The sequence below is a fragment of the Neovison vison genome, chromosome X (genome assembly GCF_020171115.1).
Source record: "Neovison vison isolate M4711 chromosome X, ASM_NN_V1, whole genome shotgun sequence".
NCBI lineage: Eukaryota > Metazoa > Chordata > Mammalia > Carnivora > Mustelidae > Neogale > Neogale vison.
Window position 1 is genome coordinate 17499612 of NC_058105.1, and position 26854 is coordinate 17526465.

Genomic DNA, 26854 nt, shown 5'->3' on the forward strand with positions numbered 1-26854 from the left:
CACTTTAAGGTTTTGGGGTTTGTTAATCATTCATTAGCTTGAACAAATCTTTTTCTCTGGCTTGGAAGCCAGGGTTGAGCCAGATCACAGGGTATAGTGGAATTGCCTCCTTGGACTCTGTGTGTCTGGCATGGGAGGGGAGATGAAGTTGAAGAGATGTGGCCCACTCTGTAGGAGGAAGAGATCTGAGACCATGTTTTGGCCTAGAGTCAGCTCACCTTCCCCAGCATAAATGAACTGGTGAATATTTTACTTGCACGGGACACCTGTAGCTATCCGTGTATGTTACCTTCAATCTGATACTCCACGTGGTCTTGGTAGGTTTCTTCGGTTAGTTGCAGCACAGCTGAGGATTTCGAAAGTAGTGGTACCAGTCCATGTATAATTTCTGTATCACCACCATGTTGGGAGTATTATTTTTAATTATTATTATTATCATTATCATTAAAAATTGGAAAGCCCAAACAAGCTCCAGTGCCACGTGCAGTGAACAGAAGTGCCTGCGTATAGGTCAGGCTTCATGTGTCCTCTCCATAGAAGGGTCACTCTGCTGGTGTCTGGGAATAGGTAACAATTCCAGAACTATACACCTGAATCCATCACTCCCTCTCCTGGCACCTATACTCTAGACAAATGGCCCATCCATCTTACTAGAAGACACAATGTTATCCAAAAAGTTGTCAGCCTTCAGAAGAATCCACTGGGCCAGGATTGCACATTGGGAGTGTTCTGACAGAGTCTGGTAAGCTCTTTTGTGATTAAAAAGGAAGCTTTGTGGCTGGTCCAGTTATGGGCCTGCTTTGTTTGGAAAAATTAAACACTCTTCCAGTCTTGATCAACAAGTATTTATTGAGATGCCGCTGGTAGCAGGTCTTCTGTGAGGGTCTTAGCATCAGTGCTGTCATTTAACACCCTCAGCAGCCTTGAGGGGCAGGTCATCATGCTCACTTGAGAGATAACAGAACCAGGGCTAACAGAAATAAAGCGACTTTCCCAGCATCTTACTGTCAGCGAGGGGTAGAGCTTGGATTTGCACTGAGATCGCTATCTTCCTTACACTCTCAGGAATTCTTTTTCCTTCTTACCTCAAATCATTTCATGGCTCAGCTCAACCAAAAAGCATAAATCTGTTAAGGGCTCCAGAGTTACAAGTCCCTTGGGGATGAGCTATTTAACCAGCATTCATGGTGACCTTCCACGTTTCCCAAGTTCCTCCCTGGTTCATTGCATTCAGAGGGTATGAGTGTCAAGGCCCTACTGATGGTGCGGGAGGCTTCCCTCATCACCATTAACTTGGGAAGGTGGAAGGCATGAAGAGAAGGTGCTCAGAGGGAGGGAATTCAGTTCAGCCTGGCCTTTCAGCTCAGCTCTCAGATTTATACTGAGTACCTTCTTTGCGCCTAGCACAGTGAGGATAAAGAAGCTAGGTATGGCAGTGCCTGCTCTTTAGGGGGAAGGAAGGCCCAAAAGAATCCAAGAGTTTGAATTTAATCCTACAAACAGCAGTGAGGCACTAGGGACTTCAGAGCAGTGATCTGACAGCTCCTAAGGTCTGCTTTTATTTGTCCCTACAAGGCTACTGTGAGAGGTCAGGAGTGGAACATGGGGTCTAGCTGGGAAGAACATGGGGCAGTGGGTGCTGGAAAGCCTGACTATTCTATAGCAGGGTATTAAAGATGGGACAGTTTCTGCATCTTCGCCTAGCACCTCCCATGCATGTGAAATCCCACAGTTTAATGGAAAGGATATAAACCATCTGCAGCAACATATTTGTTGAAAAAGGAGACATCAGCATGAAGACTTAGCAACTTTGAACCAGTCGAAAGAAGAGCATCTGCCTGATATTTTCATAGTGGTTCTATTGATTGTTCATCTTCCATTCTTCTTGTGGTTTGTGTTATTAGCATATTTGTGTTGGATCTGCCAAACGAAGCACCAAGAGGAAAAAGAGTTCGTAAATTGTTACCTTAGAAAGATGAAAATTGGTACCAGAATTAAAGGTCCCTAGAGCTTGAACCCACTGACATGCACAGTTAAGGACCTATGATTTTGAAAGGCCTTTTACACCTTGAGGGCCTAGGGAGGTTGGGACTCTTCCATCCCTGTCACCTTTTCATGGAATGCTTACATTTATTAGATGCCTACTGCATGCCAGATACCATGCTGAAAGCTTTTGCATCTCCTCACAGCAACCCTGTTTTACAGATGAGGTAACTAGGGCTCAGAGAAGTTACATCCCTTGCCAGAAACCAGAGTTGAGATGTAGTAAAGCCAGTATCGGCTGCTCTGTCATCCAGCTCCTGGGCTGGGACCTTTATTGGTAAACACTCTACTTCCCTCTCAGGTCTATTTCGTACTCTTGGACGGTGCACTGTATGATGTGAAGCCCTGGAAAGGCATGAGATTCTCTGGTTTGCCCATGGCTGTCTGTTGCCACTTCAACAAAACCCAGGGCTTTGGGAAGGCCATGTTGAGAGAAGCGGGTACTGGTTGGGCAGCGCCAGCCCAGGAAGGTTGCTCCAATCAGCTAGGAATAGCATGAAGTCACCCAGTCTCTTCAGAGGATGAGGAAGGGCACAGGGCCAGTCAGGTGAAGACAGGAGCCAAGATACACTTGTCTTCTCAATTTTGCCCCAAGTAGAAGGAGGCATTAATAGCAATGTGGCTATCAAATTTCTCGGTGTGTACAGATCCTAGTTACTTCTGTGGACCCGTCTCTCCTAAGAAGCTGATGGGCTGACAGCAGAGTTCAAGGTTGATAAATGGGACCAGACCAAAGTAACAGGGGCAGGTCACCAGAGGGTAGGCCCAAATCCCGGACTTGAAACTACCATCCCTCTCATCTCCTTAATTGCTCTACTAGGTTATGCATCCATAATCTGGGGGGCACCTGGGTGGCTCAGTGATTAAGCGTCTGCCTTTGGCTTGGGTCATAATCCCAGCGTCCTGGGATGGAGCCCCACATCAGGCTCCCTGCTCAGCGGGTACCTACTTCTCCCTCTCCCACTCCCCCTGCTTGTGTTCCCTCGCTTGCTCTCTCTTTCTCTCTTTCTCTATCTCTCTGTCAAATAAATAAATAAAATCTATTTAAAAAAAAAAGAAAAGAAAAAGAATCCATAATCTGGAATTGGCCTAATCTCTCTAGCACACTCTTCTCCAAGAAGCAGCCTGGGAGTGGGAAATGGTTGGCCAGTCCCTTGACAGAGGGCCAAGGCAGAGGAACACCTCATCTGTGGAAATGGTCTGGGTGTGCACAGTGGAGATAGAAAGCTGGGTTGAGTGTGAATGCAATCCTCCCTGATGCCTGGACCCTGGGGTCCTGGCTATGGAGGAACCAAATTTAGGGAAACTTTATCAGAGAATGAAGACCCAAGGAGACTGAACTGCCTCAAAAAGAAAATGCAAGTATTTGAACTCTGTTATTTCAAATATGCCCAGTGGTCTAGTTGTCATTTATTATGAATAACAAAACTGTAAGGAGTAGCAACTTGATTTATATCTGAAAATCTAGGATCTGGCATTTAAAAATACTTCCTGGAACTTTATATAAGGAAACATTTTGTTTTGGGGCACCCAACTGGCTTGGTAGGTAGAGTGTGTGACTCTTGATCTCGGGGCCATGAGTTTGAGCCCCACCTGGGGTGTAGAGATGACTTAAATAAATAAACTTAAAGAAATTTCATATCTTTAGTTTTAACTATGATCTGGAACTGGCTCTTTATTTTCCCATTTGAGCAGAATCTGTAAGAATTTTTTTTTTAAGATTTATTTATTCCAGAGAAAGAGAGAGCAAGCAAGCATCGGGGGGAGGAACAGAGGGAGAGGGAGAGAGAAATTCAAGTGGACTCCTCACTGAGCGTGGAGCCCAACACGAGGCTCAGTGTCTCACAACCTCGAGATCACAACCTGAGCGGAAACCAAGAGTTGGGTGCTCAACCGACTGGGTCTCCCAGGGCCACCACCAGAATGTTTTTAACCTTGTCATGTTAACTACAAGCAACTGTGCATATTCAAACTAGGCTATCTAGACACAAATCAATAGGACTGACTTTCTAAAAAAGGAAGTTAAGTTCAACAAAAACAGCTCTTTTGTCTTCTGTCCCTAGCATTAGATGGCCAGCTTGCTTTTTCTCCCTCCAGGGGTTTTGGAATCTTGTAGCCCACCTTCATGTATTGGTTCCTGAACAAAGTTTAAACACACCCAAACTCAGCCTTGCATAATTCTCCCCTACTCCTTTTCAGAGACAGAGACCGATTTTGTTGTCCCTTTTCTTCCTTCTCATTCCCAACCCTTTCCCTCTCTTTGGTCCACAAACTGGGATGCATGCAGCATCTCTTCATTCCCTCTACAGTCCTGTGAAGGTGGTAGTATTGTGCCCATTTTGCAGATTAGCAAACAAAAGCTCAGATTTAAAGGAGTGTGGCCACATGCGGGGCTGGTCCAATGGAGGTGAGAGAAAGAGGGTTAGAAACCTGGGAAACATGGGGCACCTGGGTGGCTCAGTGGGTTAAGCCGCTGCCTTCGGCTCAGGTCATGATCCCAGGGTCCTGGGATCGAGTCCCGCATCCGGCTCTCTGCTCAGCAGGGAGCCTGCTTCCCTCTCCCTCTCTCTGCCTGCCTCTCCATCTACTTGTGATTTCTCTCTGTCAAATAAATAAATAAAATCTAAAAAAAAGAAGAAAAAAAGAAACCTGGGACACTCAGTCACTCCCACTGCATTTTCGGTGATCCTGACACCCGCATGTGGTTCTGGGGTTCTAACTAAGCCTATGAAAACAGACTGGTGTCTAATCAAAATGGATCTGCCTGTGCAAATTCCATCTAAGTCCTACTTTACTACATTAACGACACCGCAGGTAGACACTGAGGCACAGGCATGAGTGAATTTATTCTGCATCTTGGGACAGTCAAGACTAGAATTTCCTATCTCTCCGAGGAGCTGAACGACACTCTCTACTCTCTTGAATGCTGCTGGGGAAGGTTCTCGGGACTCCCGTGCCTGTTTGATATCCTACAAATATCTCAAGATGCCCCAAAGTTTTTCAGGCACGATTTTCATTCTTTTTGAGTTCTCTGAAAGTTGAAACAGAAAGCCTCTGTGTGGGTGCATGTGTGTATTTTAGAGCTCTGTGCTTTATGTACTGTGGCTTGAAAACCTCCGGGCTAAGGTCTTACAGACTTCAGTATTTGATGCCACATGAGTCTTGTCATCAGCTATAAACCCTGAATTTCCTAATGGGAAATGCACTTGCTCTGGAACACTGCCAAAAAGAGTCCAAAGAAGACACTTGAACTTGGCTTCCCCAAATATCTGTGATGACAAATGATCAGGTGTTCAATTAAAACCCCTGAACTGATTTTTTAATTCCTATTGAAACGGTTGCAAGGGCTCAGAGTTCCAGCCCTCGTCCACTTTACATGCTTTCCCCTTAATTAACATAAAGAAATTAACGTCTTACAAGCTTCAATATTTGACGCCATATGAGTCCTGAGGATATTTCAAGGGAGAAGAAATGTAAATAGAATGAAATTCTTAAGCAAGATTACTGATATGACAGAACTAAAGAGCTTGGGAGTGTGTGAAAGTAGCTCTTTTCTTCCCTTTAATAAGTCCATTACTTGCACTTGGGCATATTTTAAGGTCCTTTTCATGCTGAATCTAGAGTTGAGCATGCTTTGCATTTCAAGCTTTGTCTATGAATCAGTAGAAGCCAAAGTTATTTCTGCTTTAAAATCACAGGAGCCAGGAACAGCTAATCTCCTTTCATTCTGAGTTCCTTACATTATTTTACTGGACAAAGTTTGTGTTGGCTACAAAACAGGCCATTCATAACATCTATGAGAAGGAATTTAGGTAAGAATGGAGAGAGATTGTAGGATGTAGAAAGACTCCCTCTCCTGAGGCCATTAAGAAATTCCAAATTGGCAGAGTTTTGAATAGTGACATGGCATTAGCCTTGCTAATTTCAGTAATTCAAGCTGATAGCCTCTGTTTACCAAGCTACTAGATGAGAAACCTTCCCATAACTCCAGTACCGGGAGTGGACGTGCTTCTCACCCAAGGTGAGTGGATATTTGAGAATAGGCGCTTGGGGGGGGGGTGAAGGGGATCACGGCTAGCTCAGTAGGGCCTCTCCCTCAAAAACTCTTTGGAAAGTAGTGTATGTATTTACTTCCTCAGTCAGACCTGTCCGGCATTGTCAAAGTAAATTCTCGTATCTTTCTTTAAGCAGGGATAAGGATGTGAGACACAAGATTTGTTAGTTTCTTATCACATGGCACCTGACCTCCTTCCCTATCTCTGTCTGGCTTTTAATTGTGTTCCTTTCAATTATCGGGACTGGCAAAGTAACCCATCCAAGTTTGTTTGTGAGTTTTTAAGTGGGAATCCAGTCACTCTGCAGTTCATAAAATGTGCAAACAACCTGACAGATAGTTAATGGCAAAAACCCCAGGGGGAAAAGGAACTCTGTTTTGAAGGAGTCTCCATTGAAAAGACATTCTCCTAAATCGCTTGTGACTAACCAGCATCTCACGTCATGCTGTAAAAAATGTACAGAGGGAAATCTTCAGAGCCTTGCAAGCTGGGAAAGTAGAAAGATTGCCGAGGGTTTGGAAGGGTTTAGGGTTTCATTTGAAGAGCAGCTCAGATACACGGAACACAGCCAGGCGGGCGTGGCTGCGGTCGCCCCACTGCTGCGCTGGGAACCCCAACCCGCACGTAAGGGGGCATGGCCAGCGACCCACTCCTTCTGCACGGGAGGCCCCCCCGGGTGACTGACTTGGATTTCCTGTCAGTCACCGACTAAAACCCTTCCCTGAACACTTTGGGTCTCCAGACAATAAAGATGAGAGAGAGAGCATGGGAGCATGGATGTAAAAAGGGGTTGGGGGGCCGTGTGAAAGCACGACAGGTTTACTTGGGTTCCTGAGCAACGTTTCTTCCAAGAAAGGTCTAGCAGTCATGGTGTTGCCAAAGAACAAAAACCCCGTGCTTGTGGGGCCCATGATGGTTTATAAGTCACATCATACCTCTTAACACACTGGAGAAGCAGTGACAACAGTGTTCTCTGCTTACAGGCCCAGCAGTCAAGGACCGTGATTCCCGCTTCCCCAGATTCCCCTGCTCCCAGCCCTCAACACCCTCCCCTCTTGCTCCGAGTTGCCCCTGCAGTTGGTTCACGCCTCTCTTGGGGTGCTCCTCACTCCTCCCGTTCCAACCTGGATACAAGTTTTTTCTGTATTGTTGTTGCTGTTGTTGTTGTTGTTGTTGTTTTGGTACAACCATCTCATCCTCCCAATAGCACAGAGAGCTCATCGAGGGCAGACTTGGGGTCTTCTCCTATCTCCACTGGCCTGCCTGGGGCCTGGGACATCAATAAATGTTCCTAGCCCTCCCCCGAGTGTTTCACTGATGCATGACATTGACCCCACCAGGCTTCACCCAGACTCTCCCATTCCCCACTCCCGTGGCAGCCACCTCCGCTCCCAGGCCTTACTTGTGAGAACACAGTTAAACCGAACAGCCTCGGAAGGACTCAGGTCCTGGTCGCAAAGACGAGGACCCAGAATCGGATCCATTTCAACGCTCTTTCCCTCCACCACAAACACAAAGCTACCCTGGAAAGGGCAAGGTTCCAGGAGGTCTCAGGGAAGGAAGCTCTAGAGAAAAGAGAACAAAGAGAGGTGAAGGAGGGAGGCAGAGGGAGACTGGCCGGTGTTGAACGCTGCTGGAGTCTGTGGTCCAGGCCCCTCATCCTCTGAGTGCGGCTTGTCCACCTGTCCGCCTGTCCATCTGCCTGCCCGCCCGCCTGGCAGCTGGGGCATGAGAAAGATGAAACCGACAAAAATCAGGTTGAAAAGGAGGCCTCCTAAACTTGGTCTTAGGCTTAATGCGAAGGAGAAAGATTTGAGGATTAACTTACCTTGTTGTTAGTCAAAAGGGGGCTTTGGATCTCTCCCTGGGGTGACCTAAACTGTAATCTGTCTCTATGGCCCTCTGTTAATACTTCTTCCATTTGGGAGGAAATCATAGTGACGGGTGAAGCTCAATTTACTTCCTCTAATCTCTCAGCAAAGAAATGAAGCAGACAACAGAATTTCTGCAGGAACACGGGGAGACCTGATTGGGACAAATCAATTGAAGAAAACAAGCTCTATTTAAGGAGAATGCATCTTTAATGGTGCTAATCCCTTTAGCAAATTGCTTTCTCTGGGGACATTGCATACCTAATTACAGTTTGCTCATTTTGATTTTCCCTTTCCGTTGTTGCTTTCCTGCTTACGTGGTTGTGGGCTTGTCTGGCTGAGCGATGAACTTATTGCAGCATTAAAAATTCTCGGCCACCTGGATCTTGGGACCGAAATGTCACTACTTTTGGAAGTGAATCACATGTCACTGCTGAAGTTTTAGAATATAAGTGAGGTTCAGTGGGGTGGGGTCCGGAGCCAATGACCAAGAAAGAATTCTTGATATATCTTTGATGCAAAATGGTGGTTTATTAAAGCACATTTAATCACGAGGACAGGACCCTTGGGCAGAAGGAGTTGCTGCTCCTGCTCCCCTGGGGTTGGGGGCTGTGGGGAGTGGGTCCATTATGGACTTCCAAGTTGGGAGGGTTCAGGGATATCGTAAGTCTCCAAGGAATTTTGGAAGCAAGGTTTCCAGCACCTTGACGGGGCTAGCTGTTGTTGGGAAAAGGTCATTTATTACCGTCGAATAAAACCTTAGTCATGAGACCCTTCAGATGTATATCGGTGGGCCATATGCTTGGGGAATGATTGCCAGCATGTATCTTGGAGGGTTTAGAGATAAAGGAACTTTCCAAAGGAATGTTTATATGTTAAAGCAGACTTACAGGATCCTGGGCTGGGGTGGGGGGTGGTCAGGCTAGGATTGCCTTTTGTCCTTAGCAGAGTATTAAGGTAGAGGCAGTTGAGTCCCTCAAGGAATGTCACTCTGCCTGTTTCAAGGACTTGTCAGCGGGCTCTAGGTAGTAAGGAAATTTAATAACTTTTCTTCTGCCTCTGTTTCCCACGTCAGCAACAGATAAATATCTTTTCTGTAGCAATTCATCAAAAGACCTGTTTTCTCTGGATTCCCTTCTCTGAGACGTTTTCTCAACACTCACCTAAAATCGGGAAAAGCAAAATGAAAAGCAACAGGAAGATGGGTACAACCAAGGACCATAGGGAAGTGTGTGTATGAGGACGTGCTCCACAACCCAGTTTCTGTAGTTCAGGGTAATAACCAGTTTTCGTGATGAACGTGCTCCATTGCCAACTCGCGTTCACCCATGGGTGACTGGACTTCTACCTTGTCTTCATGGCCCTCGTGCCCAGCCAGATTTGTCATAGCTTGGAAAGGCATAGTTTGTTTTAAATGAATCAGGTCTTTTTTTTTTTTTTTTTTTTTTAATAGCTGTTGCATTCGGGTGATCACATTCTAAGATGATTTTTTTCCCCAAAGATTTCCTAATACCATCCTATATCTCAATAGCCTCTATGTTATCTTTTTTTTTTTTAAGATTTTATTTATTTGACAGACAGAGATCACAAGCAGGCAGAGAGGCAGGCAGAGAGAGAGAGAGAGAGGGAAGCAGGCTCCCTGCTGAGCAGAGAGCCCAACATTGGGCTCTATACCAGGACCCTGGGCTCATGAACAGAGCCAGCCAGGCACCCCTCCACATTATCTTTTTAAGAAAAATTCATTCATCTCCTTTCTCTCGAATCTTCTCCAGCCAGTCTTTCCCGCCTTCTGTCGTACTGCCCTGCAAGTTCGCTCCCATGCAGTCTCCATGCCTACACGCCAGCTTTCTCCTAGGAATAGACCTTCTGGAAATACACCACGTATCCAAGTGTGTGTCAGAGGATGCCCACTGCAGCGTTGCTCGGACCAGAAAGGAGAGAGGCGCAAACAGAATGCCTTTCAGTGGGGAAACAGCTAATGGTGATAATTCATACTACGGAATTTCTTGCTGGGGTTAAAAGAATGGGACCATTCTATGTGTATTAATATACAAAGATTTCCGAGAGATTGGAGCATATGCATATGCATGGAAAGTACCTGTATTTCTTTATTTACCAGTCACTGCCCCTGGGGAGTTGTTGGCTAGGAGGTGGAAAGGGTGGAGGGCTTTCTTTGTTACTCTATAGACTCAGGTGTTGTTTGAACCTTTAGCTTCAAGAATGCATTCATGTGTTGAGTAGCTTAAAAATTAACAAAATAAAAGGACCCTATCAACTGTGCAAGAGCATGGTTTGCATGGGGACAAAACAGGGAGGCTGCTGGCCCAGGTGAGAGATAACGCAAGCCTAATCTAAGCAGTCCCAAAGGCAATGGAAAGGGAGAGAATTCACCAAGTTGTGAGGACAGAGAACTTAACAGGTGCATCATTAATTAGACCCAGAGGGTGAAAAAGGAGGAGGAATTAGGAAGCCCTGCCTGTTTGGGGCTTAGGCAACCGGAGGGCCAGTAAGAGGAAATCACCAAACCAGGAGGGGAAGGGGGGCGAGGGTAGGGTGGGGAGGACAGGAGTTGGGCACTTGAGAGACTAGAAATGCCACATCATTGGTGGCTTGTTGGGTCTGAGTTGCCGGAGAGCCGTCTAGGTAGAAATGGCCTGGGAGCAGTTAGCTCTCCAGAGAGATGTCCGAGAAAGAGAGAGATTGGGGAATCCTCCTCTGAGTGATACCTAAAGCCAGGGGCACTGAAGAGAACATTCAGGAGGACGCATAAAGCAAGAAGAGCGAAGGGCCAAGGAAGAGATGAGAGAGAACACCCATCTTTAAGAAAAACAGCTTCAGGGATTCTCAGAGGAATTTGAGAATGTTCCGGAGAGGCAGAGGACAGCCTGCAGGGAGGGGAATCTGAAACGAAGGGGAGGCCAAGCTTCAAAATAGAGAGTGGCCAGCAGTATTGGATGCTGGAAGAGAGCTCAAAGGAAAAAGACTCCATCGAAGGTTCAGCTGTAACCTGGCATGAGGGATCTTATAGGGCTGATGAAAATGCTCAGAAATGGAATTAGGATGTCGGTTTGCACACCTTGCTAAATTCACTGAAAATCATTGAATAATTGTTCGCTGGAAATGAATTTGAAATGGGTGAATGTGTAGTATTTAAACCGTACCTCAATAAAGTTGTTGAAAAAGAAAAAAAGGGGGGGAGAGAGAGAGAGAACACAACAAAACAGTGCATGGGAATTTAGTTTGGAGCAGCCTATGACTCCAAGGGAGAACTTTCCAGTCTACTCTCCTCTTCCTAACTGGCTGGGAAAGCCCCCATGAGATAAAATGACAGGAGTCACAAGAGACTAATGCCACATTAAAGAGACTGATGCCACATCCTGATTCTCTGCCACTCCCTCCCAGTGCCAGAAACTACCTTGCATTTGATTTGCTTTTCACCAAGCAATGAATATTACCACCCTAGTCCCTGTTTCCCTTTGGATAATTGCAGAGGACCTGCTGTGTTTATTTCCATCATTTTTTTAGCATCTGTTTGCAGAAGTTTAGGGTGCCAGGCTCTAAGGCCCCAGTTCCACCTTTGATTGTTGTTGATTGCATTTTGATGTGTTTAAACATGGCATCTTTATCGGCCATGCAAGGCCTGTTCACTCTGACATGCCATCATTCATTTTCTTTTCTTTTTTAATCTTGGTTTTACTTCCAGTATAGTTCATGTCCAGGGTAATAGGAGCTTCGGGTGTCCCAGAGAGCGATTCCACGCTTCCACACTCTCCCATCTCTTTTCACCCATTGTTCATCTTCTGATGCCTCTATTATGCCGACACCTGGTTCTTCTCAGATGCTTTCCTGCTTCCCTCCTTCATTCCACTTGGCCAACAGCAGGATGCGTTTGTCTTGGTTGACGGGCACATTCGGTGTATCCCGTAGGTAGGTAAAGACATTACCCCAAATTCCTGCCCCCTTCTCAGTTATAAAGAACTGGGTCCACCCTTGACTCTACTTCATTAAAATACTCATTTCTTGGGGCGCCTGGGTGGCTCAGTGGGTTAAAGCCTCTGCCTTTGGCTCAGGTCATGGTCTCAGGATCTTGGGATCGAGCCCCGCATTGGGCTCTCTGCTCGGCGGGGAGCCTGCTTCCTCCTCTGTCTCTCTCTCTGCCTACTTGTGATCTCTGTCTGTCTAATAAATAAATAAATAAATTTTTTAAAAATGCTCATTTCTTGCTCAGTGCTGCTTCTTTTTATTTTGGCTTAATATCTTCCTGCTTCTTCCTCTACTCCTGCTTAGTGATCTGGTTGCCACCTTTTGTAAGAGAATTTTCCCTTTTCCTTCTTACATCTTTATAGCTGTGCGTTTGAGCAACTTGGTGTTGGCGTCGTTTTACCTTTCCTGGCCTCCCTCTGGACTTGCCTTCTTTGTTCTAAGGCCCACAGGCTATTTGTATGACGATTATCCAGCTTTCTGTCCTCAGTTGTTTTCCCCCCTGGGTCCTTCCAACTTATGTCCTGATCATGTTCCCAAAATGAATTTTCTCCATCTGATGCCTCTTTTCTTCCTGCGGATCCTGAGTGATCCCATGCTATGGCGGCTTTGAGTAAGACGTCTACCACTTGCAAGTTACCGCTAACTGTTCAAGAGTGGTGGGGAAAAGATTCAGTAGAAACAGTTCCTGAGTTCAGTTACTATTCAGATACTAGTTCAGATACTATTTACCTCACCATCATTCTATGTTTGAACCCCCTTACTGATATCGCTACCAAACGGCTGTCCACACATTCTGAGATCACCTCCAGAGATAAAGCTCACTGTTTCGGGCCAGGCTATGCAATTTACAGATTGCACAAGTTGTTAGAATATTCTTTATTTAAGTCCAAGGCATTTTCCCCTTAAGGAAAAGATGAAGCCATGAAATAGTGACCACACTGGCATGGTGGGCACCTGGCCAGCTCAGTCCGTGGAGCGTGCAACTCTTGATCCTGGAATCATGAGTTCGAGCCCCACACTGGGTATAGAGATGACTTAAAATAAAAATAAAATAGCATGGGTATGGAGTGCGAAGAAGGGAAATTACAGAGGGGGCATGGGCAGGTACAGGGGAGGAGGGAGGGTGGATCAGGCAGGACCAGGGAAATGGCACAGAGTGGTAAACAGTATAAGAATAAGGAAGGGGATAATAGAACCACTTTTTTTTTTTAAAGATTTTATTTATTTATTTGATAGAGAGAGATCACAAGCAGGCAGAGAGGCAGGCAGAGAGAGAGGAGGAAGCAGGCTCGCTGCTGAGCAGAGAGCCTGATGCAGGACTCGATCCCAGGACCCTGAGATCATGACCTGAGCCGAAGGCAGCGGCTTAACCCACTGAGCCACCCAGGCACCCCTAGAACCACTTTTAAAGAAAAACAGAACCCTGGTGAGAGGTTTCAGTTCAAAGAGGGAAGGAACAGAAAAGCATCTTTAAGATTCAAAATCCACCAGAAGATTCCAGCCTTGCCCCTTGCCTGAGGGTATGGGAAACATCGCAGTGGAGACGGGCAGAGAATGCTTAGTGGAGCGCGGACTAGAAGAAGAGGAGAGAATAATTGGAAACAGGAAATGAGTTTAAGGAGCAATGGGAAGAGAAAAAGGAGTGAATAGAGAAGTGGAAAGAGGGGGGAATGAAAACACAGAACTTTTAGGTTAAGGCAGTGTGTTTACTCCCCAGGCCAGCATGTAACTGTATTTTCCTGGCAGCCATCCCACAGAGCTCTGCGAGGGGTGAGGGTCCCAGCCTGCGTCGGGCCGGGACGCAAGGCTCATTACTTTGTCCTATCACGGCCAAGCAAAGGACTTCCCGAACGAAGCTCTACTTTGATGTCACACAGCTGGGCACTGAAGTTCTAATCACCAACAGTCTCCAAGGCTTAGGAATCAGTGGTGAGGATAAGGGCAGGGCGTGGTCGGGATGGGTAGATGGCAGTGCAAAGGCAGAGGTCAAAGGTATGGGAACCTGATCGCGAAGTTTCCAAGTAAGAAATAAATGGAACCTGCTCCCCAGAAAATCTGTTTTCCTGCCCAGCATGGCCCGCGGAATGCCGGCTTGTGTCAGCTGCTTACATAGCAAGGCATCAAATTCCAGGCAGCAAAAGGGAATAAGAAAGTAATCTTTGTATATCTCATGCACCCCAAGTGCAGGAAACTGACTCTGGGGGTAAGGAGAAGTGGCTGTTGTCAGCAGGACTTCGGGATCTAGAGGTTAGGGTCGGAGCCCTGCCGTTTGCTACCTGGGCCACCCCTCACCACCACCGCCCTGCCCTTGTCTTGTCTTCATCACAGCTCCGCAGGACTCTTTTCCCCTTGGAAAATCATCAGGTTGGGAGGAAAGATCCTTCAGGAAGGGTATCTGCTAAGGGAGTGGCCCTGCCCCTGCCTATACCCTCAGGAGAAGGAGATAATGTGTTGGCTCAGTCAGTCAGTCAGTCAACAAACATGTCTGTAAGCATCCGTGCTTGCCAGGTTCTGGGTGGCAGCCACCGGGATGAATAAGACTTATTTCTTACTTTGGTGGGGCTCACAGTCTAGCTGAGGACAGGAATGTAGAAATACTAAGTCTCCTATGAGACAGACTGAGACAAGCTATACAAGAAGTACAATCCAGCTAAGAGCCAGAGACGGAAGAAATTTTTTTTTGGCAGGGGCAAGATGGGAAGGCTTCCTGGAAGAGGTATCATATAAGACCACCCCAACGCCTGGGTGGCGCAGTTGGTTGGACGACTGCCTTCGGCTCAGGGCGTGATCCTGGAGTCCCGGGATCGAGTCCCACATCAGGCTCCCAGCTCCATGGGGAGTCTTCTTCGCTCTCTGACCTTCTCCTCGCTCATGCTCTCGCTCACTGTCTCTCTCAAATAAATAAATAAAATCTTTTAAAAAAAATAAAAATAAAAAAAAGACCACCCCAGATGAGGGAACAGTATGGAGAAAGACATGGGAACTTCCAAGAACTTGCCTTTTACAGCAAACAATGAATGGGATGGTATGACTCTGGTATATGGTGCCTGGAGAAATATATGGACACTGGAAACTAGAAAGCAAGAGAGCATGAGGAGCCGCTGGTGAAAGCCATTCTAAGGACATAGGACTTGATCTCACATCCAGTAGGGAGCCATCAAAGGATTCTGAGGAAGAGGCAGATGTGATTCAACCTGTGATTTAGGAAGAGGCATTGTCTTGTTTCTGCTGTCACCGTCTAGAACAGTCCTGCTTCCCGGACAGCCGTGGGTCATTGGAGAAGAGAGAGTATCTTCTTTCGCTGGGAAGCTGAGGACTATGGAGGGGGCGGGGTTGGGAGGCAAGAGGGGCTGAAGGAAAGCGAGAACTAGTCGGGATCGCCTGGGTGAATGTGAGAACGGGGGCATACTGGCAATCCAGACCTAAAGATGGGAAGGTAGGAAGATGGAGCCAACCTGATGATGTGTTCTTCCAAGTAAATTGAGGCAGAAGTAACCTCAATTCCCCAAATCCCACCGACAATGATGGAGGCGTTTCACCCTTGGAGAGTTTTTGAGGAAGAAATTCAGATGGAACAACTTAAGGAGGCTTTTTTCCCTCTTTCATTTATGAGGACACCTGCCTGCTGTCGATTTCTGGCCTGCAGTGTTCCCATAGCCGGGCCAAGTGTTTTTTAGGGACTCCAGCCATTTGGACCCATTCGTTATTGTACTTACAATTTTCTCTGCTGTTGGGCATTGCCAGGACATTGCAAGCATGTTGATTCTTGGGTGTATTTTTTGGTAAGATCCACCATGGCTTATTAAAAGTGGAAGATTACCACACTCTGGGTCTTCCCATCCAAGGGGATCTAAAACCTTGCCCCACATGCTCTCATGGTGCTCTTCATTGAGGATCTTGGAAGCTGGGCTCTGAGGGACCATAGGCCCTCCCTCACTCTCCCCTACATTTCACCAGCAATCGGATTTGACTACAATGAATGACATGTTGTGTTTTCCTTCTATATCCTCAAAGCCCAGGGATACATATCTCTGTAGTGGCATCATGCCTGAAATTTATATCGTAAACAGAGCTCTGTGAATCTAAACCATTAAGTTTTTGTTAAAGAAATGAAGACAGAGTGTATCCATTCACTGATGTCTTTTTTTTTTGCAGTTTTTTTTTTAAATTAAAGATTTTATTTATTTATTTGAAAGATCACAAGTAGGCAGAGAGGCAGGCAGAGAGAGAGACGAGGAAGCAGGCTCCCCACTGAGCAGAGAGCCCGATGCGGGGCTCAATCCCAGGACTCCGAGATCATGACCTGAGCCGAAGGCAGAGGCTTTAACCCACTGAGCCACCCAGGCACCCCTCACTGATGTTTTTTAAATATGGTTTCAGCTTAGCATCATCTGTGTAAGCCCCAGAAATACACGGACATTTCCTGAGCTTGTATAAAAATTTCTCTTAAAATAGCCTCTGATTAAAATCCTTGATCCAAACTGCCCTCTTTCCACCATTCCCAACTGAGCAGTCACATTTGCAGTTCTGGGCTAGTATCTAAGTATCCATCCATTTTAATTCTTTTGGACTACTTGACTTTCAAAGCGCCGAAGGAGTGCCGTGTGGGGGTGGATGCTTTGGTCTGGGGTATGTTCACACAGCTCTCTGCAAAGTAAAATACTGGAGTATTTTTTTTTTTTAGGAACTGGGATTTGCCCCAGAGGACATTATTCTTTGGTTTCTATAGTTTTTTTTTTTTTTTTTAATCACGGTAAAACGTATATAACATAAAACCTGCCATTTAAACCACTAAGTGTACAATTCGGGGACATCTTTACGTTTCAGAATGTTACCCAGCCATGACCACTCTTTCCAAAAGTTACCTGTTCTGCACATTTCATATAATGGAGTCATATGCCATGTGGTATTTTGTGACTGGTTTCTTTCGCTGAACATCGCATTTGTTTGTTTGTTTGTTTGTTTTTAAAGATTTTATTTATTTATTTGAGAGAGAGAAATCAGAAGCAGGGAGGAAGGGTAGAGGGAGAAACAGATTCCCCACTGAGCAGAGAGCCCAATGCAGGGCTCAATCCCAGGACTCCGGGATCATGATCCGAGCTGAAGGCAGACGCTTAACCGACTGAGCCACCCCGGTGCCCCCAAGCCTCATGTTCTCAAGTTTTACACATGCTGTGGCATGTGTCCGTCCTGTGTTCCTTTCTGTGGCTGAATGATACTCTGTTGTACAGATGTACCACATTCTGTTTATCTGTTCTTACACTGATGAACACTTGGGTTGCTTCCACCATTTGGCCATGGTGAATAATTGGCTGTGGACATTGGTACACAAGTCTCTGAGAGGCTAGTTGAGGTTGTCGGTGTATCAAGGATCACAAGAATTCAGCATTTCCAAAGGCTGTCTTGAGTCGGCACTCCGGAAGCACCTTCTAACGGGGTGTGGTTGTACAGACTAGTGACATAACATGACGCGGTCTCTGGGGCACAGTCAGGGTGACAGTGCTTTGTTTCACTCATTCAAGTTTCTCCAAAGGCTGATCAGGACTCCGTGAACCCATATGAGCTCCCGCTCTCTCCTCAACTCCAGACACTCTGTTCTTTCACCCAGCAGCCCTACTGACCTTCTCTCCAGAGTCTCCTGTAACAATGTAGTTGACGCTTTCAGTAGCAGCTTCTTGGCTCCTTACATTGCTCTACCTCTCCATAAACGTCGGACTACACGAGCCCTCCCCTCTTGACAATGTTCTCTTCCCTCGCCTTCTCTAAGCCTGTTCTCGAATCTTCTCCCCTGGGGCTTGGGGCACAGTGTCTCCGTCCCACGGGGTGAAGTCATTTCTCCCGTGGGAAGTGAAGGCTGTGGTGAGGTGTGATTCCCGTGGAGCCGCCAGGCAGCCCTGGGTGAGAAGGATCTGCAGACATGAGAGGAGGAGTCGGGACACTCCTGTGGAAGGTGGCGATAATTCTGGGGCCGGTGGAGGAGGGCCGGCGCCCACACCACCCACTCCCGCTGTCAGGGTTTCTAGGACACAGTTGTTCTGTTTCTGGGAATATGGCTTGACTCATGATGTATCTAAATAAGTATAGTAGTGGCCCACGTTATAATAAGGTTCTATAGTAAAATGGTTTAATTTCTAAAGGGATTAGGTGATACTTGTTCCTTTCTTAATGGCTAAATGCAATAGTGAAGCATTAGTCGTAGTTAGATCCCCGGAAACCATTTTGTATTCATTTTCTTTTTCTTTTTTCTTAAGATTTATTTATGTCAGAGGGAGAGAGAGAGAAAGAGAGACAGCGCAAGCAGGAGGGGGGGAGGGGCAGAGGGAGAGGGAGAAGCAGACTCCCTGCTGAGCAGGGAGCCCCAGGCAGGGCTTAACCCCATGACCCCAAGCTCGTGACCAGAGCTGAAGTCAGACATTTAACCTACAGAGTCACCCAGGCACCCCACCATTTTGTATCCGTAAACTGAGCGATTGGAACACCACGTAAGGGCAGTTACTGTGGTGGTCAACCCTCTCAGCGAGGCAGTTGTCTTGGAAAAGCCGACCTTAAGTCATTCACGAGGAACACGTGAGTCGTAGTTTCCAGTGTTGAGGAGCATACAAAGCACAGATGACCCAAGGATGCTTCCAGTGCTTTAAGATCTTCCTCCCCAGGGACCCTGGACATCAGTGAGGAGTGAAAGTGAGCCCCTGTTTCTCAGAATCTGGGCCAGAACCCGATGGTCCTCGTAAACGTGAGACATCGTGCGGTGTATATACCACGAGTTCGCCGAGAGTGCATTTGTCCTCCATCACACAGCCTTGCATGTTTTAGTATAAGATGGGGGGGGCTCTCCCCTCTTTGTCTTTAGGAAAAAGCATACCATGGCATTAGGCAGCCCCAGCCCGCTGCGGTGTACCCTGCTGACACACATGGCCCGGCCTGGGCGACAGACGCCTGTAGGAGGAGACCATGTCTATACTCCCCGGGAAACCCACCATGATTGCTCTACAGCCCAGAGGGTGTTTTATAGGCTGGAACTGGCTGTAGGCAATGAAGTGGACGTCTCATTGCCTGGCCCTCTTCCCGAAGAGGCTGGCGGGTTCTTCCCCGAATCTACGGTCTGCAAAATCGGCAGCTCCCCTTGTTTGTCAAGAAGGCACATTGTTGGGGCACCTGGGTGGCTCAGTCATTAAGCGTCTGTCTTCGGCTCAGGTCATGATCCCCGGGTCCTGGGCTTGAGCCCCAGTTCGGGCTCTCTGCTCAGTGGGAAGCCTGCTTCTCCCTCTCCCTCTCCCCCTGTTTGTGTTTCCTTTCTCACTGTGTCTCTCTGTCAAATAGATAAACAAAATCTTTAAAAAAAAAAAAGAAAGGAGGGAAGAAAGGAAGAAAAAGAAGGTACATTGTGCAATGGGTCCATTTGGAGAGAAATCCCATTAGACCAATTAAAACTCAGAGCGCCCCACCCCCACCCCGGCAGCCAACCTCCCCTCATCTGATCGATGAAGAAGAAAATCGAGACTCCCAGAGACCCCCAGGGTCATTAGCAAAGTCACCCTCTTCTGCTTTCAAGTCCAAGGAGTCATTTCACACCTGAAAGTTCACAGAGGAGCAGGGGTTGACGGGGCAGGCGGCCGGTGGTGTAGACACGGCCGGCCCGGAAACCGCCATCTGTATGGGACTCCGAAGTGAATGGCAGCGCCTGAGGGCGGCAGAGTGAGCCGTGAAGATCAAGGCACATGATTCCTCCAGAGGCTTCCCTGCTTTTGGCCCCTGGGGCCTACCAAGCCATGTACTGAAGGTTTCACACACCCTCGTCCTGGACGCCAACTGTGCCCAGCAAGCGGGAAACACAGGGCGAGCGGTGTCGCTCTGTTGCTGTATTAGGGGCCAACTGAAGCCAGCCGCGGCGCAGGCTTAGCAGGAAGAAACCCCCATGCTTGGCTCTGCAGCAGCCTTCTCTCCCCTGGTACCGTGATACCAGCTCTCCTTGCAGGCTCTCCCTCGAGGTCTGCCTGCCGCTGTGGGCGAGGCCCCCATGGCAATGCCCTGCTCTCCTTGATGCCCCCGCCGTCAGAGGACAAGCACATGCATCCTGTTAGGCGCCCAAGACCCCAGGGGCTTTGGAGGGCCCGCGGGCTCTTCTCACTGGCTGCCTGTGCCTGCCGGCTTGATCCGCGCCGGGGCCAGTAACTTCTCCCCAAAGGTCTGCTTGCGCGGGCCTCGGTGCAAGTTTTTCCACCAAGGTTTAAAGAAAAGCCAAACAGTCCAGGGCAGATTTATTGATCACCAGCGTCTTTGATCTGACTGAGCCTACTGCAGCGCAAGAAGAAAGAGGGTTCAAGAATTTGGTAGCTGAGGAATAGCCCAAGGGAAGCAACTCATTGCCCCTGCTTGCTCCGGGAGGTTCTGCTGGGGACAGTCCCTGCACTACTGTGAGCAAAGGGAAGACTGCAGCCTGCCACAGACTGCGTCCCTCCCTGGGCCCCAAGAGCCTGGGAATCTGAGAGAACTCACACTAGAAGGACATGTAGTCCCTGATGGGGGCAGATGGGAGGACCGGCAGCCAGAGTAGAGGGAAATGACTTGCCCAGGGTGAACTAGTTAGACAGTGGCTGAGCCAGGCCTGGAGTCCAGGGCTCTAGACTCTCCAGATGGGACAGCCTGCCCTGGGAACTCCACTAAGGTTGGAGGGTTCCCCACAGAGTGCTTTGCCCAGCTCAGAAAAACTTTTCTTTTTTTTTTTTAATTTTTACGAATATTTTATTTATTTGAGAGAGAGCAAGAGCTAGAAAGAGAGAGAACATACACAGAGGGTGAGGGAGAGGGAAAAGCACACTCCCCACTGAGCAGGGAGCCAGACACAGGGCTCGATCTCAGGACCCTGGGATCATGACCTGAGCTGAAGGCAGAGGCTTAACCCACTGAGCCACCCAGGCGCCCCAGGGTTCTTGTTCTTGCCATGTCTCCTTGAACCGGTACCATCTGATCCAGAAGTACGGCCTCCCTATATGCCGGCACTGTGTCCGTCAGTACATCCATCAGTGTGTCCATCGGTACGCTAAGGAAATGGGCTTCATGAAGTTGGATTATGTGACCCTCCTTGATATCTATCCTTCCAAGATACCTGCCTTAACTGCAGCTATATCCATGGTGCCTACCTTAATGCCAACTCATTGCACGTAAGATAAAAATATTTCAGGGATGAGTGTTCCAATGTGAATAAATAAATAAATATAAAGAGAGCATCTGATGTGCAGCACTGAGGAAGGCAAAATGAGAGTCAGGGCTGAGCATGTAATGAGTATAGATTGTTGAGTCTACCCTCTGGGTATAGGCAAACTGATAACAAATAGAAACCGATTTTCTGATTTTGTGTGAAAATCTCCTTGCTGGCCCCAAAAGCTCTCACTGACAATCAGCTGTAAGGTAGAAACAATTTATGTGCCTTTTACAGTATGTACATAATACAGCAAAGATATGTTCTGGAATATCACTGATAAACATAAAAATATGAATGACTTAAAAGAGAATGGTTTAAGATGACTCCCGTAATAGATCTGGTTTGTAGCAAAATGAGAAAGTTTTGATTTGGTGTAGATTTAGCTCCTTTGTGGGGTTTTTTTTTAAAATTCATATTTGCTACTGGCTGATCCCCAGATACTGTTCCCACAGGCTTGTTTTTTTCCAAGACAAGATGTCTGACAAGTCTCTCCCACCTAGGGCTGTCCTCCAAACTCTTTTTAACAACGATCTTTCTAAAAAACACCAATCAGTAGATTTTGTACTTAAAAACCTTCATTGGATCCCTGTTGCCCACAGAGTAGAGTCTTGGCATTCGCAGTCTACCATCATTTAGCCCTTACTTGTCCTTCCTGCCTTACCTCTTATCACCCACCATGCAACACACACACACACACACACACACACACACACACACACCCCAACAGCATACACCCAATTTCCCCCAATCATAGAGGCTACTTTCTTCTACTGACCAGGGCCTGCCTCCACTCTCTGATATTAATGGTTTTGCCCAAGCTCAACCCTCGGCTCATTGGGTTCTGCCATGGTCCCACCCAACCTTCATGGTGTTGACTGTATCCCAGTTGTTCTGAGAAGTCTTCCCAGATCCTTCTAGTTGGAATTTTTCTGTCCCCACAGTGTTTTGCTTGGGCCTTTGTCTGAACCCTTACTGCCTTCTGCCAAGTATCTAGTTGGTTTGTCTATCCGTCCATTTTCCTTGTCAGAATGTGGGGTTCCTGAAGGCAGGTCCTGAGTCTTCCTCCAGCCTTCTGGCTCCAAACTTGGGATACTGTAGGCTACCATTAAGTTTGTTTAATTAAACTGGGTCATATTTCCCTTGTCCAGGAATATATCCACATTTATTTTTGACCCAAACCCTATTTCCTCTGTCTGTCATAATGCTTCATTGTCATGCTAGGCTGTCCCCTTCGTCTCGAATCTCCATGATGGTGGCCCACTGCTGATTTCTTCAGGGAAATTGAAGGGACATAATTTTCTTTCTCAGTCCCCAAACCCAGAGCTCTTTTTGGGATTGCACAAAGCGGAATAAGGCTACTCAGTCAAGTACGTGATCACTTTTATGTGGAAACACTGACTTTTCTCATGCTCTTGAGTTCTCTTTGGCAATATATATTTTACTAATCGAGACGACTTTTTTTTTCATGAAAAGAATCCATTACTACTTAATCATTACAGTTTATTTGATATACAAAATTGTTCAAAAGACGGTATAGCTTCATGTCAGGTTCTGTGTCTGACCCGCATTCAAACAGCCCCTCTGTCACTTACCAGCTGTGTAAATATTGGCCAAAAAAGGAACCTGAGCTGGAGCTTCCTCGTTGGTAAAATGGGAATTATAATGCCTACCTCGCAACATTGCTGAGAAAGGTTAAATTAAATGAGATAATGTATATAAATAGTTTAGCACAGTGCCCAGCCCACTATGAGGACTCTACCTGGTCGTCATTTTTTCTTTTTCTGGTCATTATTTATTTATTTGTTTGTTTATTTATTTATATTTTTTCTGGCCATCATTTTTATAACTCCAAAACATAGGGTCCAAGAGACAGAAATAGAAAACAAGGTCTCTGGTGGCAAAGAAGATTCGAAGCTTCTGGGCTTAGCTTCTGCTAGGTTTACTGTAACTACTCTAGGATGTGAAGCTGTCCAGTGTTCACAGATTATTTGAGGAGCAAGATAAATAGCACAAGGGCTGAGTGGTCACGTGAATAGATGCTGTTTCATCTTGACGTTGGACAAGGGGCATATCCGGAAAAGGAATCCGAAAGCAAGGCTAAGAGTTCGCTCATTCAGGTCAACCCTAAAAATACTCCGCATTGAAGTTGAGAAGTCGCCTCGAGACTCAAGGCTGGGCTTTCAACAGCTAGAGCCATATGTGTTCTCAACTTGGTTGAAACCCGATCGTGACCTGAGCCTGTGCTGACCTTGGCCTTCTCTTGAGTGCTGCGCGCAGTTCACCTTTCCGAGAGAGAGGTCTGACTTCCAAATAGAGCATGGCTCTTTGTTCTCCTCTACTTTTTCTTTTCTTCGTGTGTATTTATTTTGTGGGGAGAGGGAACCCAGATTAGAGTCAGTCGAGTCGCTTTTCCCTGAGTAAGAGGGTTCTCTGGAAAATCTGATTTGAATTCTTCTTGGCACTCCGGGAGAACAACTTTCTCAGCTTTAGAGAAGCAAAATGTAGTCAGATTCAAATATATTAAAAGGTAGGACACGGTTTCTTTGTACAGCAATGAAAACTAGCGTCAACCACAAAATAGAAACATAATTTGTACTAAATATGTCAAAAGAGGGAAAACCTTAATACCCATCAGCAACAGGGGAGCCTGGGTGGCTCAATGGGTTAAAGCCTCTCCCTTCAGCTCAGGTCATGATCTCAGGGTCCTGGGATCGAGCCCCACATCAGGCTCTCTGCTCAGCAGGGAGCCTGCTTCCTCCTCTCTCTCTCTCCACCTGCCTCTCTGCCTACTTGTGATCTTTGTCAAATATATAAATAAAATCTTAAAAAAAAAAAAGAAATACCCATCAGCTACAAAGGCAAGGCATATGAACTGTCATGCATTAAGAAATATAGTTAGTAAACTAAGAGAAAAAGTTGATTTGTATAGGTATCAAACACGTGCAATTAAGGAAACCTTGATATATTATCTTAGGCTGACTGTAAAATCTTGTTCCAGTTGAGGCCGGAAATTTCTTTCCCTCATCGTTGCTGGGGGCCGCCAAAATTACGGTAGCCCTTTTTGGACCTTGCAGCCTGCTCTAACCGTTGCCAGCCTCCCCACAGCCCTGGTCCCAGGCCCTGCTCTGTGTGCGTCCTGGGCCAGCTGAGTCCTCACACTTTCTTCCTGTGACTTACTGCGTGTTTCATCCCTTGTAAGAGGAGCCCTTCCTTCCCCTTCCTTCCTTCCCTCTGTAGCATCCCAGTCATTCCTCTGGGCCTGTTGCTCCGTATCTCAGTGTCCTTGAGGGATCCTTCCAGCTCCGCTGGCCACAGGACAGTTGGCTGGTGAGAGCACTCACATCACACCCCCTTCCCAAGCTATTGAAATAGAAACACTGGCAACTGAGTCTAGAAAAGCCAAGGAAGTCTATCTGAGTTCTAAATCTGGACAAACAAAGCTGAAGGAAGCTGGCCTCTGGGCCAGGGCTGGCCATCTTGGATTTCCTGACAAACCACCATCTACTCAGATGTGCCTTCTGAGAGACGTTTGCTTTAGGCCAGCACCAACATCCGAACTTCTTTTCAGAATCTTGAACATATTTCATAAATGGAAGGTGGTCAAAAAAGGAAAGCCCTTACCCATCGGCCTCTCCTTGGTCTTTGCTTGGTATCAGTTTAAATCCTATGCATTAGGTCAGTTTTGCTGTGTGTGTGTGTGTGTGTGTGTGTGTGTGTGTGTGTATGTGTACACATGTGTGTGTTGTAGAGGGGGGGACGAAAAGACAACCTAAATCAAAAAAGAAGTATTTGGGAAAAATGAAACCACTTTCAATGGCAAACTACCCTATCCTCGATTCTAATTCAAGCAAGGTTTCAAGGAGAAAATCTGGGGGACACAGGGCCCAGGAGAGGCACACTGGGAGTCTACACCATTCCCCCTCCCCCTGCCACGTCCCCACTGACACACAGACACACAAAGGCACACACAGAGTGCATCCACCCAACACCTTACGTTTCCATACCAGTGAGATTTGGTGAAAGTGATCTTCAGGCACAGCCTTGCCTGGGGGGAGACTGCGGGGCACTCCTGACCTGCACCCTGGGGTGTGGGTGGGCGGAGCTGAAGGACAGAGGGGAGCAGCCAGCCTCTTGGCATTGGTGCCTCCTCAGGAAGGAACCCCTCTGGCCATCTCCTTCCTCTAACAGACACCCCACGCACCCAGCCCTAGCTCCTTCTCAGCCAGAGCCCTTCCTTTCCATGAAAGCTGGGGCACCCCAGTGGACAAGACCACTTAAGCTATGACTAGCGGACCCCCGAGGCTGTGGGGCATCCCGAATTTCAATTAATTCTTTTCTTTTCGGCAGAACTGGCTTATGATCTCGATGTGGACGAGGCGCCTGGAAGCAAGCAGCATGTGAATCAGAAAGACAACGAGATAGCAGCCTCTCACAATCTGGGGAACGGCCACTCCCCACTGAAGGTTCTCACCAGCTTGGCCATCTACGTGGTGGGCTTCTTTTTGCTGGTGCACTGACTTCCCAGTGCACGGCGCCCATTCTGCCTGGCAGCACCCGTGTTGCCCGGCGGCCCCCCGTGGCCTTCCTCTGTAAAGGGAGCCACCTTCTTATTTTTTTCTATTTTTTTATCTTGTATACCTCCAGCCATCAAGTAGAAGACCAGCTGTGTGTTGTGTTTTCGAAAATCAGTGGTGTCTTTGAGGGAGGTAAATTTTAGTGGTAGCATAGATCGTCTTTTTGCAAAGAAAAAAACTCAAGTTGTGCCAAATTATTTTCCTATGTTTGGTTGCTAGACTATGGTTACCATGTCTCCCTTTCTCTTTCTCTCTTTCCCTTTGCATGGATTTCTTTGGAAAAAAAAAATAAATAAATGTTCAAATAAAAACGCAATGGGTCTTTTTTTGTAAGCCCTCGTGTATGGTGACCATGCAGTGCTTTTCCCCTCCTCTTGCCTAGCTTTCTGTTCAGTATGGGAAAAATCCCATCAGGCATCCATAAGGTCCTTCAATCCTACTTCTCAGCCCGCCTGTCAGTGGGGGATCAATCCTCACCGGAGCCCCAGTCAAACCGCCGCCCGCACAACACACTCCCAATGCCTAATCTTCATGTGGAAATCTTGAGTTAGCATGTTCTTGCCAATGAACAAAAGCTATCTCGAAAAGTTCCATTGCCTACTCTTTATTGGGCTGAAAATACTTCCCCCGAAGAGAAACCCTCCATGTGGCGTGTCGTCTGTCACCCTTCTCCAGGGACAAGGCCATGGCAGGACCAGCAGTCGCCCTGAGTCAGACTGCAAAGGTGGGCATCAGGAAAGCCATGATTTAGAGGAAGCGACTGCAACCACTCTTAGCTACAGGTGGGTTTCTTCGACACGTGTATCCCCATTCTCCTGGAGCATCCAGTCTGGCACCAACACACCATACCAGCTCTTTGCCGATTGGAGGCTGGTATTCCCATTGAAATTAGGGTCTATACACCCAACATTACAAACCATCGTGGCGCTGATGTTGATCTCTGGACATACTGCTACCAAAGAACCTGAGGAATAACCAACCTGCTACTGTTACAGTGGCTAACATATGGCTCATTTGCCAGGTCAGGTCAACAGAAACGTTGTTTTTTGGTTTTTGTTGTTGTTGTTGTTGTTTTCCAATGGAAATGTTATTGATTCTTTCCAATGAGCAGGAACTCAACTCCTA

The 26854-nt window shown here is 47.0% G+C and overlaps 1 protein-coding gene across 1 annotated transcript in view; it reads left to right on the forward strand.

Annotated features, from left to right (window-relative positions):
* GPC3 (glypican 3) overlaps positions 1 to 26034 on the forward strand; it is a 397932-nt gene extending 371898 nt beyond the window's left edge. The window contains exon 8 of the mRNA XM_044234977.1: positions 25503 to 26034. Coding sequence (XP_044090912.1) covers positions 25503 to 25672 — 170 coding nt within the window. The 3' untranslated portion in view covers positions 25673 to 26034. The remainder of the gene's footprint in view (positions 1 to 25502) is intronic.
* The last annotated feature ends 820 nt before the right edge of the window (positions 26035 to 26854 follow it).